General features: G+C 44.5%; 1 protein-coding gene across 4 annotated transcripts in view; it reads left to right on the top strand.

The window, feature by feature from the left end:
- The first annotated feature begins 9437 nt into the window (after positions 1-9437).
- ift122 (intraflagellar transport 122 homolog (Chlamydomonas)) overlaps positions 9438-20396 on the top strand; it is a 34608-nt gene continuing 23649 nt past the window's right edge. For 2 of the 4 annotated variants that reach the window (XM_014134823.2, XM_014134822.2), the window contains exons 1-16: positions 9438-9623; positions 9988-10054; positions 10161-10245; positions 10339-10417; positions 10580-10656; positions 10774-10840; positions 10927-11073; positions 11867-11942; positions 13303-13494; positions 13985-14123; positions 14582-14784; positions 17527-17664; positions 17811-17975; positions 18167-18364; positions 18477-18617; positions 18838-18891. In XM_014134823.2, coding sequence (XP_013990298.1) covers positions 9565-9623; positions 9988-10054; positions 10161-10245; positions 10339-10417; positions 10580-10656; positions 10774-10840; positions 10927-11073; positions 11867-11942; positions 13303-13494; positions 13985-14123; positions 14582-14784; positions 17527-17664; positions 17811-17975; positions 18167-18364; positions 18477-18617; positions 18838-18891 — 1887 coding nt within the window. In that variant the 5' untranslated portion in view covers positions 9438-9564. Of the gene's footprint in view, positions 9624-9987; positions 10055-10160; positions 10246-10338; positions 10418-10561; positions 10657-10773; positions 10841-10926; positions 11074-11340; positions 11611-11866; positions 11943-13302; positions 13495-13984; positions 14124-14581; positions 14785-17526; positions 17665-17810; positions 17976-18166; positions 18365-18476; positions 18618-18837; positions 18892-20396 lie in introns of those variants that run through there. The other 2 variants (XM_014134821.2, XM_014134820.2) reach the window with 2 other exon arrangements.

Genomic DNA, 20396 nt, shown 5'->3' with positions numbered 1-20396 from the left:
ATGGAAGAGGAGAGAGTAGCAGGAGAGAGAGAGCGAAGGTTGCGACGGCGCAATACCATCTGAGTAGGGGCAGAGTGAGTAGTGTTGGAGGAGAGCGAGAGGGAAAAGGATACAAGGTAGTGATCGGAGACTTGGAGGGGAGTTGCAGTGAGATTAGTAGAAGAACAGCATCTAGTGAAGATGAGGTCAAGTGTATTGCCTGCCTTGTGAGTAGGGGGGACGGTGGGAGGGTGAGGTCAAAAGAGGAGAGGAGTGGAAAGAAGGAGGCAGAGAGAAATGAGTCAAAAGTAGACGTAGGGAGGTTAAAGTCATCCAGAAATGTGAGGGGTGAGCCATCCTCAGGAAAGGAACTCAAAGTGTCAAGCTCATTGATGAACTCTCCAAGAGAACCTGGAGGGCGATAAATGGTAAGGATGTTAAGCTTGAATGGGCTAGTGATTGTGACAGCATGGAATTCAAAGGAGGAGATAGACAGATGGGTCAGGGGAGAAAGAGAGAATGTCCACTTGGGAGAGATGAGGATTCCAGTGCCACCACCCCGCTGACCAGATGCTCTCGGGGTGTGCGAGAACACGTGGTCAGACGAGGAGAGAGCAGTAGGAGTAGCAGTGTTTTCTGTGGTAATCCATGTTTCCGTCAGCGCCAAGAAGTCGAGGGACTAGAGGGTAGCATAGGCTGAGATGAACTCTGCCTTGTTGGCCGCAGACCGGCAGTTCCAGAGGCTGCCGGAGGCCTGGAACTCCACGTGGGTTGTGCGCGCTGGGACCACCAGGTTAGAGTGGCAGCGGCCACGCGATGTGAAGCGTTTGTATGGCCTGTGCAGAGAAGAGAGAACAGGGATAGACCGACACATAGTTGATAGGCTACAGGAGAGGCTACGCTAATGCAAAGGAGATTGGCATGAAAAATTAACTAAACAACTGGGGAAGCGAGAGAGCAGGGCCTCCCTCTAACAATTCACTGAAACACTAAAACGCTAAAATATAACTTTTCTAGCTACCACTAGAAATTAAAATTGATGTAAACTACAGTGGTTCAATGTTTCCAGGAATAGGCTCAAACTTAGTTTATTCCGCTAGATAACTTGGTACAGTATTCTTCCGTGAAAACCCACCTAGTGCACCGTGTCCTATGACGCCGTAGCTAACTAGCTAACTAGCATGCTAGCATCCTATAAACACACGGTTAGCACCAATACTTGGTAACAACAAGCTACCAATGGATCATTCGTGTCCGTGTCTAGTTCATAACGCAGAAGTAATTAAACGTTGGCTAGCTAACACAAAGTCAGTCCTGCTAGCTACACAAGTGGCCTACACAGCTCGAATGTTCAGAAAGTTAAGCTTACATTGCAAAAATCTTATTGACTAAAAATGATACAGCTAGCTGGTAGGGTTAGCTAGCTAGCAGTGGGCGCATTGTAGACTATGTTAGAAAATGTAGCTGGCTAGCTAACATCGATAGTTACTCTGTACTACGCCTTTATCTTGATACAAAGACAACTATGTAGCTAGCTAACATTACACTAGTCAAATCGTTCCGTTGTAATGTATATAGTTTCTACAGTACTGCTAATTGGTAAAGTTGGCTAGCTAGCAGTGGCTGTGGTGTTATGGTGTTGACGCCGTTTCGAAAACGGCGCAAACGAACGAATACAGCTGGCTAGCTAACCTTGTTAGTTCCTCAGAGCTACACCTTTATCCTTGATACAAAGACAGCAGATACAACTATGTAGCTAGCTAACAATACACTAATCAAATCGTTCCAATGTAATGTAATGTAATGAAATGTAATATTACCCGCGGAGCGAGGTGCAGCACGACCACTCACTCCAGCATCCGGAAGCGTAGTTATATACAGGTTTTCACCAAGTCAGTGGCTAATGGTTACATTTTAATGGTTACATTTTAGCAGACGCTCTTATCCAGAGCGCCCACGTGAGCAAAGACTTGGTCGGCGTCATGGAATGCCCCCTTCTTCCACAGAGTATAAAACCCACTTCCTACAAAATTTACATTAAGTCAGAGAACGCCGGAACAGAGTCCCCACGTTGGAATGGCTACATGTCTATAGGCCATTAGACCAGACAGTATGCAATGGTGGCTGCACGGCTGACAAATGGTTTAAAACTACAAGACCAGAAAAGCATGGAGCGGTAGCTACATGTGAAATGTTTAAGAACTACAACTCTATAGGCTGAAGAGACCATACAGCGTGTAACGTTGGCTACACGGCTAGAAACGGTTCAACTCTAAAACATTGCCACAGAAGGAGCAAATCTTAGACGAGGCCTTTTCAGTCTGCAGCTGGAAATGTACGTAGCCTAGGACGAAGAATACAGGCAACCGCCGAAACAGAGACTTTTCTGTCGTCTCTCTCCAGCAGATGGACCGGCGACCACAGAGAAAGACAACAAGACATACGCTCGTAAATATGTAAATTGCAATTTATTTTCAAATTAGCGGTTGTTCATATTCAAAATATTAGCAATTTCTATGAGTGTAGTTATCAGCTATGAGTTTCCTGCAATTGAGCGGTCCCCACCCCCTTTCCTTTGTCTAGCAAGCCATCATATCGGTTTCGACCACTAGGGACTTTTTCATTGTATCATGTAGCACCCAATTGTGTGTGTGATTATGCAATTCTGTGATTTATTTAGTTAGTAAATAAATAATTGAACCAATTTGTATATCGCTGATTCATGATTTAGGCTATGGTTCGTGCAGATATCCAAGGGTTTGCGACGTTCAAGAATATGACTGATGAGGTCATAATAATACATTAATATAAAACTGTACTCAATAAGATATGAAAATATCTGAAGAGTTATATTCGGGAATTGAAACTCTATAAACAACATATTCCCGTGGTGCCCTGACTTCCTAGTTAAATAAAGGTTAAATAAAAATTTGAGGGGGAGTGGTGTCATCTATTTTCTGAGTGTTTATAACAAGCTTCTCAGGCTCCATCTCAGTGTGCTTCATTCTATATCTAGAGGACTCCTGATATCTCCAGGAGTGATAAGTATACTTTTTTTGTCTATCTGTTGTGGTCTAGTACTGTCTTTTTGCTAGCTAGGGCCATCTACTTTAAGTACTGCCTGTTTTCCCAGTAGCCTACTTGGTGTGTGAACTGCTGACTGCTCATAACTTGCAGATAGTTGTTGACACATTAACCAGGATCAAGGGGCAGGGCAAATTGTGACTTGTTTTGGTAATCAGTGGCTGTATTGGGGGGGGGGAGTGATTTCACCTCCCCTAGGCAATCAGCAAATAGTACAGGGAGGTGTGCTCTCCACCTCTGCTAGGCAGTTAGCAATTATTGTTTGTTATTCAGTGGTTTTTCAGTGGTTTCTCAGCGGCAGCTGTATGCAGCGGTCATGTCAGTGGCGCCGAAAAAAAGACAGTTCTGCGGAGTTGTTCGAGGAAAGAAAGAGAGGGAGGCTCCACACCACTCACTTGACTATGTTACCTAGTTATTTGCAGATGATCAAAATTTGCTCTTTTGTAGCTTTGTCAACTATGTGTGGGTTTTCTATACCTGTTCGCACTTCTCCCTGTAGGCTTTACAGACATTCCCCACCCCTTGGCTGCAACCCTTCTAATTTAGTGTACCCTGCCCGCACAAACCATGTGGAATTCCAGGTCCCTGGCAGCGCTTGGAACTGCCAATCTTCGGTCAAGAACGCTGAGTTCATCTCAGACAGGGCTACTCATTTCTCCTACGTGGAGATTTTCTATTTTCTCCTACCTGTCCATTTCCTCATTTGAATTCCATGTTGTCACTATCACTGGTCCACTCAAGTTGAACATTATTGTAATCTATCGCACACCAGGTGCCCTTGGAGAGTTCCTCAATGAGCTTTACACCTTGATAAACTCATTTCCTGACAATGGCTCACCGCTCTTCGTACTTGACTTCAACCTCCCAACATCTGCCTTCGATTCATTTCTTTCCAACTCTCTCTTTCCCCTCCTTTCCCCTCCTTTCCTCTTTTGACCTCACTCTTTCCCAATCTCCTCCAACTCACAAGGCAGGCAATACTCTTGACCTCATCTTTACTAGAGGCTGCTCACCTACTAATCTCACTGTAACCCCACCCCAGGTCTCTGTTCACAACTTTGTTTCCTTTCTGTCTCCCTTTCCTCCAACCCTAACCACTCATCCCCTACACAGATGGTCATGCACCGTCGCAATCTTCGCTCTCTTGCTCAACCACTACTCTCCTCTTCTATCATACCATCTCTCCCTTCTGCTAAATCCTTCTCCCTTCTGTCTCCTGATTCTGCCTCTTCGACCCTACTCTCCTCCCTTTCCGCATCCTATGACTCGCACTGTCCCCTTTCCTACCAGCCGGCTCGGCCCTCCCCTCCTGCTCCATGGCTGAGTAACTCATTGCGAGCTTACAGAACAGGGCTGAGCGAAAATGGAGAACTAAACTTCCGGAGGACCTATCATCCATTCACTCCCTCCTCTCTACCTTCTCTTCCTCTGTAGCCACTGCTAAAGCCACTTTCTACCACTCTTAATTTCAAGCTTCTGCCTTAAACCCTAGGAAACTCTTTCCCACCTTCTCCTACCTCCGTAATCCTCCACCCACTCCCTCCTCCCTCACTGCAGACGACTTTGTCAACCACCATTGACGACATCCGCTACTCATTAACTCAGCCTATTGAGTCCACTGGTCTCACTCACACAGTACTACCCTACGCCTTGACTTCTTTCTCCTCTCTCCAGATGACATCTTGGGACTAGTGAAGTCTGGCCACCTGACAACTTGCCCGCTCCACCCCGTCCCCTCCTCTCTTCTCCAGACCATCTCTGGAGACCTTCTCCCATTCCTCACTTCCCTGTCGTGTCTTTGGCATCATTAAACTGAAGATTAATCTTTATCAAAAATTCTCTGTAAATATTATTACTTTATTAAACTACTTCATGTAACTGTAATTAACTAGGAAGTTGGGGCACCAAGGAAAATATTCAGATTACAAAGTTATAATTTTCCTAATATAACTTTCAGATATTTTAATATCTGATCACTTAGTCTTCTGATTAATGAATTATTCTTTACCTCACGTTAGTCTCATTCCAAACGTCGTAAATTGTTGGTTATCTGCACGAACCCAGTCTTCACTATGAGTCATCCATACATCAATTGTCTTAAAATCATTTATTTACTAAGTACACACAGAAATGCATAACAAACAGTAGATATGGTTACAAAGAAATTATAGGGGAATGTGCCCTAGTGGGCTAAACCGGCAGGGCGGCTTGTTAGACTGATAAGGGCACAAAAGATAAGACACTACAAAGTTGATAATTATAACAGTTGTAATGCTAATCCTTTGCACATGAACGCTCACTCATTCGGGAATAATTGCAATCAATATATATATTTAAGCTCAGTGTGTCGTCGGGATCTCTGTTGAAAAGTTTGTTTCTGCTGGAGAGTTTGTCCGCCCTCTCTCTCTCTCTCTCTCTCTCTCTCTCTCTCTCTCTCTCTGTTGTGGTTAGAATGGATAGTTCAGAGTGACGTTCATTCATGTCGTTATAGAATAGATGTTTCAGCGGTTATCGGTCTTCGTGTTCAATGATACTGAATTCCTAGCTGCAGACTAGTAATTAACATCAAAGACTTGTTCTTATTCTTTCGGTATCGATAGTCTAAGAGTTTAACCACGTGGGATGGTTAAAAGATTCAGCAATCTACTCAAGCCTTATTTCCCTCTGTGATAGAGGTACTGGTCTCGTCTCAACCCTTAGCCCTCTCGTAATTGAGGTAAGCTTGGTCTGAAGTGGGAAAACCCAGGTGGGGGTTTTATTCGGAACATAGAAAAGGGCTGTCCCATGACGCCAGGTCCTGTCTGTGCCCCTGGGGGCGTGCCAATGACTTAGTGAAACTTTAAACAGAAATATAATTCTCTTACATTAACATCATTACATAGCATCACATCATTTCACAAATAGTTTCATCTTTACTCATCATTTTATACAACAATTAGATGTAAGCCTCATAACTGAGGCTATTGTATAAACAGCGTTATGGTAATGTGGCCGTATTGTCTCTCATGAGTTTCACAAAATTGTACCGAACGGACCAGTTCGTAGCTGGATTCTTCACCAATCTTTTATACATTCTCCAGAACATAAATATTGTTCGGACCTCCAGTTCTGTGAGGTGGAAGAAATTCCTTTGTTCTCTCTATGAAAACTCACTCTCTCTCTATACTCTGGCCATGAGGAGGGGACCTCCTCTAGGAATTTACGACCTCTCTGACCACAGCAGCCTGGGTGTAGGAGACAGAGGTAGGGGGATGGTGCAGAGGTAGGTGGATGGTACAGAGGGAGGGGGAATAGTGCTCGCTGTACCCAAAGAGGGCAACGCCATGACATCCCTCATCAACTCATCCCTGACCACTGGCTGTCCCCCCTCTGACTTCAAAATGGCTCGAGTTGCTTTATAAATTCATTTGATTGATTTATCAGTTGCATTTCCAGAGGCACAACATCAAAGTCCAATTCAATAGAAATTTGTCGCTAGGCTTTTAAAACATGATTAAACAGTTTATTTAATACAATGATGTTGAGTGACAGTTGCTTTTTTACTGATAAGACAATGGAATGTTACTACCGAGTCTTGAGAGTAGATGGGATCAGTAGTAGCCTAATCTCTGGATTATTTCCAAGAGAGATACCGGTATGTCCGCCAGGGTATAAGCCTAATGAAATAATAACTAGAACATTCTTCCATTAATAAAACAGGTAGGGATAAAATGTGTCATTGCAGTTCCTCATAGTTCAGATTCCCAACCTCCCATGGTTCTCCCACAACCAGGCATGGTACTTGTTCAGTTTATGGTCCTGAGGTTTCACCTATGTAAACACACACACGCACATATACACACAAAGTTAACCTTATCTAAATCCATCACTTACATCCAATATTCTTTTGTTAGCATAAAATATTAGCATTTCATCCTGAAATGAAAAATGGAAAACCTGGTCTTGTTGAGGAAGATGGTGGCCACCAGGAGCTTCCAGGGGTCATGGAACAGGGTCTCCTGCACCAGCTGGAAGGGGGAGTGAAGAGGGGTCCACTTCCTCCTGGGGCTCTCAGACCTGTGAGAGGGACAGACGGCAGATATAAGAAAAAGGGGTTTTGATAACAAATAAACACTGTTTTTTATTAAACTGACATTTCTCTCCAAGAATGGCAAGTTCTGTTAAGCTCAACCTTTTATTAAATTATGACCATCTCTCAGTTACTTCCCGCTGAAAGAAGGACTGGTCTGCTGTTTCTCTCCTAATAGTTCTGTGTAGAACAGGAACAACAGGCACCTAAGGCATCACTACACACATTGAACATGTTATTGGTCAATACACTGAAACCCGGTCCAAGAAGATGTAAAACATTTTCTCTATCTAGGCATCATAGTAAATGCACATTATGCATCATAACTCCTAGCACAATGCACATACATACTGCTCTGGGGATATTTTAGTGGTGTACAGCGTCATCCAGTGGTCTGGGGAGATGATAGCAGGGCTTCATCATTCACCTCTGCCTGTATATCCCCCACACACTTTCCCTCCCCCACTCTCTCACTCTCAGAAGCAGACTGCACCCTAAGGACTGGGCCATGTAAAGGTGACACAGGAAGCTGCTCTCCTTGACCAATGAGAGCGTCCTGTAGCTCAGTGGGCGGGGCCAGCCTGACCAGCTTCTCTCTCAGCAGCCCTGGCCTCCTCTGGGGACTCTTCTCAAGTACGATATCATCAACTGTCTCCGCCGACACAGCCTGCAGACGCCTCTCAGTCTCATTGTCATCGCCATCATCATCACCCCTTCTCACAGAGGTTTGTATGTTTCTCTCGTTAATGTCCTCATTGGTGTCTGATGGGTGGCCAGTTTCTGTGTCTCTCCCAGCTGCCTGTCTGCGAGTCACCTGGCCAAGGGAGGTCTGTCGGGGGTATACTGAGTTGACATAGTGCCTTTTCCTCTAACTCTTGAGTTCTCTGCTTGTAGGATTTTGCAAAAGAGGCTCTTTTTGTGGTATTTGGAGGAAGGCGTAATATTCGACCCTCCTCTTCCATATTCTCCTCTGTGTCCTGCCTGTCTGTGTCCTGCCTGTATGTGTTCTCCCTGTCATCAGTGACCTCTTAGGTGTGACGTGTGTGTTCCTGATGACCATTCCTCTGTCTCTCCTGGCTGGGCAGTGGGGTCACAGCTGCACTGCCACTCCTGGCTGTGGGGACGTCAAAGTTGTCTATCTGTAGATCCCCTCCGCCATCTTTAAGGAGGAAGGCTTGAAGAGACACTCTGGATGGAACCTCTGTCCCTGGGGACTGCAGAGGTAGACAGATCAGTTACCTCATGTGGAATCATTGATCCGACTTCATGATCTCACTCTGCAATGCACTTAGCCCCTAGCCCTGACAGTAATATACAGACATACTTCAGTGATGTTTACATGCAACAAGACTTGATAATGAGAGCATATGATGAAGAAATACATCTGAATAACCTTGTTATATAGATGTCCATTTTGCCTGCAGTCTTCCCACTTTCCCTCTGCCTCACCACTATCTCCCAGCCCAGTGGCTTACTAGAAGGCCGGCAGTCATGCCAGAACGAAGAGGAGAAGGTGAAAATGCCATGCCTCATCCTCCTGTCTAGTCAGCTGACACCTGGCTGCACTTGGATCAGTCTCACAGGCCATCTCTGTATTGGACCCAGCTTGTTTCCTAACCGTCATATCTGAACCAGGAACAGCCATAGTGTCTGTGTCTCCATCAGGATTAGTGTGTGTCAGTGATGGTGTTCTTTGTGTTGAGGTCAGTGTTTTGTAACCTGGTTGTGACCGTTTTGTTGGTGTCAGTAGGTGAAGCACAACTTTTATCAAAAGTGGACTGTCTCTGTCACAGCCTGTGATGGAGCTGACTGTCCCCTGTTGAGTTTCATGTAGCTCAGATCCTCATGCTCCAGTCCTCTCTCATCTTCAGTCATGATGTTGCTTTCTTAATCTATCTGGGGTTGAAGCTCTATTCCTAGCTGCCACAAACACAAATATGAATTAGAACAGTCAATCCACTGTCCATCATGTCATATGGATTGGGCAAATAGGTGACTATTAACTAACTAACTAGCTAACTAAACTAACTAGCTAACAAAGCTAGCTAAGTAATGCATTTGCAGAGGCTTGATCTGACAGCTATGTTTTGTTTACATGCCTCATCTCCACGTGCTGTTCTGGAAAAATGTTGCATATTACTTAATGATCGAGTTTAATAAAGTTGTCGGGTGCCAGGCATTTCGGAGACATGACATCAACATATTTGGATAAATTGTATCTGCCGTTGTGTTGTGTGAAGTTCTGTGAACTAGTTTGTGAGCGATTCTGCTCGACTCATGCGCAGAACACAGGAAAGAGGACAGGAAAGAGAGAAGGGAGTCTGCGCACAAGCAAGCAGGTCCTGCCATGTAAACGGTCCTCGGCTCCACGAAAAGACAGCAACCTGTTGAACAACCTAACGTGTATCTGTTTAATTTGTTAAGCAGGCAAAATGAGGGCAGTTCCAACGTGGATTGACAAAGTACATGATCGCGACAAAGTTGAACAATGGTAAGATATCCAGCCTTTGCATTTACAGTTTTATCAACAGGCCTGATGTTGCACAGTTGGGAGTGTTGATAGCAACGGCGGTTACTATGTAAACTCCCGCAGTGGCTGGCTAGCTAGTTAGTTAGCCAACTGTAGCAAGCTAGCTTTGTTACCTAACATTTTCACTATCCATTTCATGCAATCTTAAAATAAATGATCTGTCTACTAACGAGTGATAACGTTGCTAGTTAGCTAGGTAATCTGTTTGCGTAGCTAAGCACAGCTAGAACATTAATGCTAGCTAGCAGAGCAGCTACCTATGGCTTAACAGCATCATTGAAACAGATTTTCAGCATATTGTGATTGCAGTACATTCTCCCCCTAGTATCTACGACCTTGCCTTCAAACCAGATGGCAGCCAGCTTATTGTGGCAGCTGGGAATCGTGTTTTGGTGAGTTTGGGGATGATGATGATGATGATGCCATTGCTTTTCAAATCATAGCTAAGTTGAGGAGAGTGGAATTGGATACAATAAGTATTGCATCTTGTCTTTCCAGGTGTATGACACATCAGATGGAACTCTCATTCAGCCTCTGAAAGGACACAAGGACACAGTGTACTGTGTCGCCTACGCCAAAGATGGTACTTAGTACAGTATACTCTTAACACACCAATCTGGACGTTCCCAATTAACAAACACGAGTCTGTTGGGTCTCACGTTGTGTTTCTCTGTAGGGAAACGGTTTGCCTCAGGTTCTGCTGACAAAAGCATCATCATCTGGACATCTAAACTGGAGGGTATTTTGAAATATACGTGAGTGATCATGATTATTACCATAGAATTAGGAATTAGAATAATTTTATAGGATCTCTATGATTATTACACACATTGCAACATTATCAGTAGCATTATGTTCTGTTGAGGTCACTCCTGGCTCACTCTCTATGCATATTTTGTTTGTCTGTTGCTCCTCAGACATAATGACTCCATCCAGTGTGTTGCCTACAACCCAGTCAGCCACCAGCTGGCCTCCTGCTCCTCTGGGGACTTTGGTGAGTGGTACACTGGGGTTGTCCTGTACTCCACACCTCTACAGGGATGGGCTTAAAGGGGTGTTGAACACATCCAGTCATGAGAGCAGCATCTGCATAATTTGTTTCTCTCTCTAGGTCTGTGGTCCCCAGAACAGAAATCTGTATCCAAGCACAAAGTCAACAGCAAGATAACATGTTGTGGGTGAGTATTGAGAAATTGCTGCTATCTCCTTTTTGTTTGGATAGCCTCTCTTATGGTCAGTATTGCCATAATCCTTTTGACCGCAGATGGACCAACGACGGTCAGTACCTGGCCCTGGGTATGATGAACGGGGTGGTGAGCATCAGGAATAAGAACGGAGAGGAAAAGGTGAAAATAGAGCGACCAGGAGGATCCTCCTCTCCTATCTGGTCCATCGCATGGAACCCCTCCAAGTGAGTCACTCTCCTCTCATGTGGGTTTTTTTGCTGTGTAAAACATTTTAAAACCTGTGTGTGCTATGTCTTGGAGAGTAAAGGTTTACTGCTTTTGTAATCAACAATAATATTTTTTTCTTCTGAGGGATATTTCTCTGTATTGAGTCTTTTTAAGCTGCCAGTTCACAATGTGAAACAAGCATGGTAGTGAAAATCAGAGAATGATAGTGTATGGCCTGTAGACAGCCAGCAAGTGTCAGTGTTTGACCAGGCAGGCTCTGACAGGGACTGGTGGAAGTGGATGCCCTTCTGTGAGGGAGAAGATGACGAGGCAGTGGATGTGGACAGTAGCATGCCAGAGCCCCTGTGCCTGCTCATTGACACCGCCTACAGCCAGAGCTGCAGTAGCAGGGTAGAGGTCCTGGGGTTAGGCAGGCAGCTGGAGCGAGAGAGGCAGGCAGGAAGAGGAGCAGAGACGGACAGGTCTGGAGGAGAGGAGGGGGAGCCCATGCTGCAGGGAGCGTTCTCTGATCCAGACCACTTCAGCCAGCTCAGGTAGGGAAGGCAGAGAGGGAGGACAGGGAAATTGAGAAAGGTAACATCAAAACTCAGGGAAATACTTTGGTAAGGTCTAGATTTATATATTTGGAGGCAACACAATGATATAGGACACTTACTTTTACCATACCAGTGAGATGTAGGGTTTAATATACCCTTTGGGTGAATAAGATTTGAAATCTTTCTAAATCCAGTTTAATTGTCAGAATGTTAAACTGGAAAATATAAACTCATGTTGAAGTGTCTCTCTTAGGGATGAGCACAATGACATCCTGGCTGTGGCAGACTGGGGGCAGAAGCTGTCCTTCTATCAGCTCAGTGGAAAACAGGTGTGTGTCTGCAAAAAGCATGTCCGTGAACCATCTCCCCAACATTTACTTCAGGCGTTTGGAATTTAATAAATGTTTTTGCCTTCTTCCCGGCCCATCTGGATAGTGGGAACATGTTGAATAAACATTTTGGGTTTGTTTCCACAGCAAATGAATAAATAGCCTACATGTCTAACATAAAATAACACATAAAATATACAAAAAATGCAATGGTGAAAGATATTGAAAAGAGCAACTTTGCTTAATAGAAACTACTGTGTAGCACATCGGTGTGTAGGACACGTAGTTGTTACATACAGATCAAGTAAGTAGCGCTTCATGAGTCTTGACTTGTATGAGCCGAAACAGCTCATGGAAGCAGGAGCATGAGCCAAGTACACCCCCTGGACAGGACGCTAGTATATCGCAACCGCCAATCTATCTCATGCTCAGTGCCAAGCAAAGATGGAAAGATGGATTAGATCCCATTTTTACAGTCTTTGAAATGACTCGGCCCGGGGATCGAACTCTCAACCTTCCAATCTCAAGACGGACACTTTAACCACTGAATTGGTTACAGATCAAGAGGCCTAGGTTATGACCACGGGTTTAGGTTGTGCTCCCAGGTGGCCACCGGTAATTGTGAAACCCCAATGGCCTCAGTACTATCACTCATCCACGATAACACATAAACCACTTAAGGAGGCCACTGTCTGAGACCTTTAAGCCCTGTATTTCCTGTTGCAATTAGTCTGTCAGGGACTATTGAAACCGTAACACTGCACTGGAAATGATCCTGTTCGGCGATTAATAATGATTCCGTCACTACTCCTCCCCCATATCCCCCTGGGTAATATTGTAATTGCAGACAAATATGCACTGTTTCATTACCCTGCCATGGAACCTTAGTCTCATGTGTTGTCACTGGGCTGTTTGTCAGTGTAAGTGAACATGCTGTTTTGATTACCGTGCTATGAGTAGTCTGTAATGAAAAAAGGGAGGTTGTCCAAATGGGTTTTATTTCAGGGTAAAAGAATGGACTGTCAGGCGGTTCTTTTTCAGGGTGAGGAGAAACAGATGCACAGAGTCGGGGAACTGATATGACGTTGCGCAAATGGACTTCAAGTGCCAGAACAATAGAGCCTATTTAGAAGCAAGAAAGTGTGTATGTGTTTTTCCATCTCTTTGGTCAGGCGCTTAAGGGGATGGGCTAAGGACTGTAGGCTTTCCCGATATAGTGCACTACCCTGTGGCTCTGGTAAAATATAGTCCATTCCCCAAGTCAGGGGAAATCCTTGGCCTAGACAATCATAGCCCAGTTAAAGGTCAATAAATATGAAGTAGACTTTGTTATTTCAATATCTGTTCCTCTCTCTCTCAGATTGGGAAGGACAGAACTCTGACCTATGACCCCTGCTGTGTCAGCTACTTCTCCAAGGGGGAGTACATTGTGATGGGTGGCTCGGATAAGCAGGCCTCCCTCTACACCAAAGATGGGGTGCGGCTCGGCACCATCGGGGAGCAGAGCTCCTGGGTGTGGACCTGTAGAGTCAAACCTGACTCCAACTATGTGGTGTGTCTCTTTTAGTCACGTGTGTGTACGTTTGAGTAAATGTGTACGTGCGTGTGTCTGAAGTGAACTGTATTGGAACGCTGTAATTTAAAATAGTGCTGACATGATGCTGAGACGTTGTGAAGAACGCAGAGCTGAAATGCTAAAATGCTACTGACAACGCCGCAGATGTCATCTGTCAGATCAAGTGTTGATGCAGCCTCATATCACTTTGGGATACATTTAGAGATGAGTTATTTTTAACTTGTGGAAAAAGCATCTGTGATCACCCATAGAGAACATGGAAGTAATATCACTATATCTTTCTTTTGGATTATATTAATACTAACAACTCATATGGGAGGGCATAAGGTGCTACCTTGCTGACATCTCCACATTGTCTCAGACAGGGCTCTAACAAAAAGAAGGAACACCCTGTCTCTGTCTTTTCATGGAAGTGTTAATGGGAACCACTGCTACATTGAACTCTCATTTCCTCTCCTCTGTTTAGGTTTTGGGCTGCCAGGATGGGACCATAGCCTTCTTCCAGCTCATCTTCAGCACGGTGCACGGCCTGTACAAGGACCGCTATGCCTACAGAGACAGCATGACCGATGTCATCGTCCAGCACCTCATCACTGAACAGAAAGGTGGATTCATTTAGACTAGGGCTCCCCAACCCTGTTCCTGTAGGTTATCGCTTCAACCCCAGTTGTAACTAACCTGATTGTGCATATCAACCAGCTAATTATTACAATCAGGTTGCGCTAGATTAGGGTTGTAGTGACAACCTAAAGGACAGTAGCGCTCCAGGAACAGTGTCGGAGAGCTCTGATTTAGACAGTACACAGTGTTGTACTTTTCTTATTAGAATTCAGATAAAGCCTGTTTGTTTTATTCAAATGCGAATCTATAGCACCTTGCGTGACCTTTTACCTCTTCAGTGTTAGCATATCTGATGGAACTGGATGGGTGTAAGCAATACGGTGGTCCATTGGAAGGCTATGTAGTCACACCATCTGGTTTATTCAGGAAGGAGCAAAGGGGACTGGGATTATATGCCCTGTTCTAACTATGCCTCCTACTTTTGTGCTTTCTTCATGCCCAGTGAGGATCAAGTGCAGAGAGCTTGTGAAGAAGATAGCTATCTACAGGAACCGCCTGGCCATCCAGCTGCCTGAGAAGATCCTCATCTACGAGCTGTACTCTGACGACTCCTCGGACATGCACTACCGCATCAAGGAGAAGATCTGCAGAAAGTTTGAGTGCAACCTGCTCGTGGTCTGCTCCCAGCACATCATCCTGTGTCAGGTGAGACTTATACCCAATCCCAAAATCATACCCTATCACCTACTTCCCCCAGACACACGTCTACACTATAGTGGTAGTTGTGTCATATTATTTGCTCACATTAATGTCTGTATTTAGACTAAATACTTTGATTAATAACTGTTGCTTTTGGCTTGAGACTTTTCTCAAACACTCCGTAACAAGCATCTCCCTAAAGTGCCATACCAACACAAACTATTTGGCCTGACTCAATAAAACTGACCTACAGAGACATCGTCTCATGTAAATTATACTAATGCATCGGCGACAGATTGCGAAAGACCCTGCCGAGAGACATTAGCATGCTGTTATCATAATTGAAACCCAGTGAATTAGCGGTTTGCGCTGCGGCGCTACTCCAAAACACCCTAGAGAGAGAGGCCAGAGATGGATGGTTAGAGCCAGTGGTCGTCCAGATGTTTCTTCCTATCCTTCTTATAGGCTCCAGCTGTATCTGTGCTCCTTTAGGGCAGGGGTGGCAACAGGCAGCCCGTGGGCAAAAACCAGCCTGCAAGTGTTTTTCTTTTTATTGGGACCCCCAAAGTTTTTGGTAAAAAAATAAATATCAAATAGTTTTTTTTCTTTTTGGAGGGGGATTTTCTTTTTGTTGTTAAAAAAGACGGTACAATTACCATGGAAATCTGTTCCCAAGTATTTCCACGAATAAAAAAAAGACATTATGTGATCATGTCTCAATGTAATCCAATACATCCTCTGTATGGGCTTAGTTGTGGTCAGTTTGCAGTGTACAAATTATTATAATTATTTCCCGGCCCCCGACCATCCGCTCTGATAAAAATCGGCCCGCGGCTCAAAATAGTTGCCTACGCCAGCTTTAGGGTTTAGGCTTCCTATTTCGCAACCAAGCCTCCCTCACTCATGCTGCCAAACATACCCTCGTAAAACTGACTATCCTATCGATCCTTGACTTTGGCGATGTCATTTACAAAATAGCCTCCAACACTCTACTCAGCAAATTCGATGCAGTCTATCACAGTGCCATCCGTTTTGTCACCAAAGCCCCATATACTATCCACCACTGCGACCTGTATGCTCTCGTTGGCTGGCCCTCACTTCATATTTGTCGCCAAACCCATTGGCTCCAGGTCATCTATAAGTCTTTGCTAGGTAAAGCTCCGCCTTATCTCAGCTCACTGGTCACCATAGCAGCACCCACCTGTAGCACGCGCTCCAGCAGGTATATTTCACTGGTCATCCCCAAAGCCAATTCCTCCTTTGGCCGCCTTTCCTTCTAGTTCTCTGCTGCCAATGACTGGAACGAACTGCAAAAATCACTGAAGCTGGAGACTCATATGTCCCTCACTAACTTTAAGCATCAGCTGTCAGAGCAGCTTACAGATCATTGCACCTGTACATAGCCCATCTGTAAATAGCCCACCCAACTACCTCATCCCCATATTGTTATTTATTTTTTGCTATTTTGCATCCCAGTATCTCTACTTGCACATTCATCCTCTGCACATCTATAAGTCCAGTGTTTAACTGCTAAATTGTAATTATTTCGCCACTATGGCCTATTTATTGCCTTACCTCCCTAATCTTACTTCATTTGCACACACTGTACATAGACTTTTATCTATTGTGTTATAGATTGTACGTTTGTTTATTCCATGTGTAACTCTGTGTTGTTTATGTCACACTGCTTTGTTTTATCTTGGCCAGTTGCAGTTGTAAATGAGAACTTGTTCTCAACTAGCCTACCTGGTTAAATAAAGGTGAAATAAATAAAAAATAGGGGCTCTGTCACTTAGTCTCTTTTCCTCAGCAATAAGACAGCCTAAATGAGACTGGGGGGAGTGAGAGGTTACCACCACAGCACTGTGGAACCTGGCTGGATGTCTCTGGTGCTTTCCTCTCTGGTTTGTGTCTCTGTGGTTTGACAGAGAGGAGGAGCGGAGGGGGAGCAGTCTGGAGTTAACTCTGTATTATTTTCCCCTAAATGGGTGTGTGTGTGTGACAGAAGTGCTTTAGATCTGTCTCTAATAGCCCTGCTCCAGCTTCACCAACTGAGGCTGATGGTTTCTCTGTTAACACTGTCTAACCTCTGACCGGGCTGTGGTTGTTCTGTGTCAAATCAATTCAGACTTTATCTTCACAGAGCACTGAATGAGAATAAAAAATATGGATAGTAAGAATTGAAGGATCTATTAAGAGCAAGTGTAAACTATTAAAAGTAGGCAAAATGGTAGTGATGAATGAATTACTGTAGTGGCCAGACTATGCATAAAATATACTAAATAGATATGCCTGTGTTTGATGTTCCGGTGTTTCAACATGGTGGTATTCTTACTTTGTCTGGCTACCCAAACACCTTGCTCCGGCCTAAAGATACGCCACACCCACGGACGTTAGATTCATCTCCCCAATGAGTCTGGATCTGAGTACCTCCCCAATGATTTCTAGAACGCAAACACATTCTAGAAGTTCTGATTAGTCCCAGAAACCGATGGGTTGTGCCAGATCCAGAACACATATGTGTAAAGCAGGGTTTTGAAAATTCATAAATGGCTTTGATACTCTGATTGGTTAGAAATGTTTCAATCGCTGATGACTTTGTTTTGTACAACACCCCTCATATTGACATCACCACAGATTACTTCAATGATGGCAGAATGAAGTATCTCACAATCTCAGAATGAAGTACAGTATGTAGCGAGTCGTCAGGCAAATTGTCACGGTCTCCTCTCTGACCCTCCCCTTCAGGAGAAGAGGCTGCAGTGTCTGTCCTTCACCAGTATCAAGGAGAAGGAGTGGCTTATGGAGTCTCTGATTCGCTACATCAAAGTGATTGGGGGCCCACCGGGCAGAGAGGGCCTACTGGTGGGGCTAAAGAATGGAGCTGTGAGTATGACAGACAGACAGACAGTACACACAAACACTTAGCTAACTTACTTGTATTTATCCAGGTTAGTCTTATTGAGATGCTATTTCCTGTGCCTCAATTCAATCAAATTCTGTGGCTCAACTGGTATTAATTTTCTCTTCAGATCCTAAAGATCTTTGTTGACAACCCATTTGCCATCACTCTGCTGAAGCAGTCTACGTCAGTGCGTTGTCTGGACATGAGTACATCCCGCAGCAAGCTGGCCGTGGTGGACGAACACAACACCTGCCTGGTTTACGACATCCACACCAAGGAGCTGCTCTTCCAGGTCAGAGGTTAGGGGTCAAGAGTTGTTAAGGCCAAGGTCGAGGTGGTTTCATTTTCAAATTAGGGTTCACAGGTTGTGTTTGTGGGGGTAAAGTATAACACCCATCTCCATTGTTGACTCACTCCTTCTTTCCTTCGCCTCCGTTTCCCCTGACTTCCCTCTCTCTGTGATCGTCCTTCCCTACTTCCCAGGAGCCCAATGCTAACAGCGTAGCCTGGAACACCCAGTGTGAGGACATGCTGTGTTTCTCAGGCAGCGGCTACCTCAACATCAAGGCCAGTAACTTCCCAGTGCATCAGCAGAAGCTGCAGGGCTTCGTGGTGGGCTACAACGGCTCCAAGATCTTCTGCCTGCATGTGTACTCCATGTCCGCCGTGGAGGTGCCTCAGGTGGGCTGGAAGAATAATACTTGAAGAACTGAGCTTTATTATCTTCTGTTTAGTTGTGTTTCTAATTATATGTTGAATTGACTGGTTTCCCCTTCCTTTCCCTTCTCCCTAGTCGGCTCCCATGTACCAGTATCTGGAGAGGAGGATGTTCAAGGAGGCCTATCAGATCGCCTGCCTGGGTGTGACTGACAGTGACTGGAGGGATCTGGCCACGGAAGCACTGGAGGGGCTCGACTTTGACACCGCTAAGAAGGTCAGACACACACACACACACACTTTTTCAACCAGGAACCACTGCAATGCTAGTGTCCATCACTAGATGGTGCAGCCTGAAGCTATTGGTATGTTGAACCTATCTCATCCTCGTTTGACTAGTGTGATAGAATAGCTGAAGGATGTGGTGTGAGTGGAATCTCTGGATACTGTAAGAGTTCCACACATTCTGTTTACTCGTGTGTCTCTCCCTTTCTCAGGCATTCATCAGAGTACGAGACCTGCGCTACCTGGAGCTCATCAACAGCATTGAGGTACAATATGGCACAGACACACTCCCCTCACATGAATAATGGATTAGTCTGAATTGTATAAATCCAAGATCAGAGTTTGTGGCTGTAGAAAACAGAACAGACCACATAGCGTTAATCAGGATGGATTTACTGGCTGACCAGAGCTGCCCATGACATCATCAAAGCAGTAGCGGTGCATGGGTAAAAAACTAAGCCAGAAACAAATGCCATATTACAACATATCTGTTGTGATTATTGCGTTGTTTGCTCTATAACCTGTTAGTTCATATGCCTTGCGACCGTGATATATAGGCCTAAGGCCAAGACCAGTGGCAAAATAAATACAACCACACCTTTATTTCATCACAAAACCAGAGAGCAACCTCTGTCAGGTGAAGTCCACAAAGCATATTGCATGTAACAAATAGTTACATGACCTACAGCATGGTCAAGAAAGTACGTTTCCGACATTTTTGGACTACTAAACAACCATTGATTTAGAACTATGGAGATTTACTACAAGTCAACTTCAACATCATCTAATCACCTATGCTTAGTCTAATACAGTGACAATTAAAAGATACCAAAAACGATTTATGATGTGGCTGTCCATGGTTCTGATTTGTGTGTGTGCGTTTGTGTAAGTTCAAAAAACATGTTGACTCACCCTACTTGTAGAGAAACGCCAATGGATGCCATCCTCCTGTTTCATGTTGACGAAACGGTCTATGTACTGTCATACAGTACACACTTTTATATCATTTTTATTTACCTGGCTAAAATGCTTGCTGGCTAGCCTAACTTCCTTTCATGGACAACGTTAGCTAGTTAACATTAGCGTTCTACATCTAGTTTTCATATTGAACATCCATCCTCTCAGGCCAGTGGCACCATGCATTTTATGGTTGGATCAGAATCACCATTATAATCATTGGCCAGGATGGGGAATTAAGTAAAACCACATGTCCAAATCTCTGTCTCCATCCATGACTAATTTAGGAAAGGGCCAATTTTAGCTAGCTAGTCACCGGAGGACAACAACATAACGAGATTCAACAATTCAAGTTGTTTCTATCGATGATGTATTTCTCTGTAATAGGAGTGAAGCCAAATCCAAACTGGCTTCTTTTTTCTTTGGTGTGCCAGGACCATTCACAGTTGAGCTCACTCAGTGATTGGCTGTTATTTGATACTTTTTTATCAAGGGAGGCCAAATGGTCGCTGGCTTCCCTTGCATTCAATGCTACGGGCTGCAACAATGTTATACTCATAATGACCAGAAAGCTGGCCTACATATACAGAGACAGAGGAGCGCTGTTTCGCTCGCTCGGATGCTTTCTCTGGAGAGATACAGTATATTCAGCCTCTTGCGAATTGAAGGAAAATTATGAAAACACAGAGAGACGAAAAATAAATGATTTAATGATTTTTTTCTTGGTACATTTTTTGGGGAAGCCTGGCTTCCCTTGGCACCCATGAATACACGCCACTGCATCAAAGGTAGACAGAGGAAGGGAATTGTTGGG

This window comes from Salmo salar, chromosome ssa13 (assembly GCF_905237065.1).
Source record: "Salmo salar chromosome ssa13, Ssal_v3.1, whole genome shotgun sequence".
Classification (NCBI taxonomy): Eukaryota; Metazoa; Chordata; class Actinopteri; order Salmoniformes; family Salmonidae; genus Salmo; species Salmo salar.
This window is presented reverse-complemented; position numbering and strand designations above follow the sequence as displayed.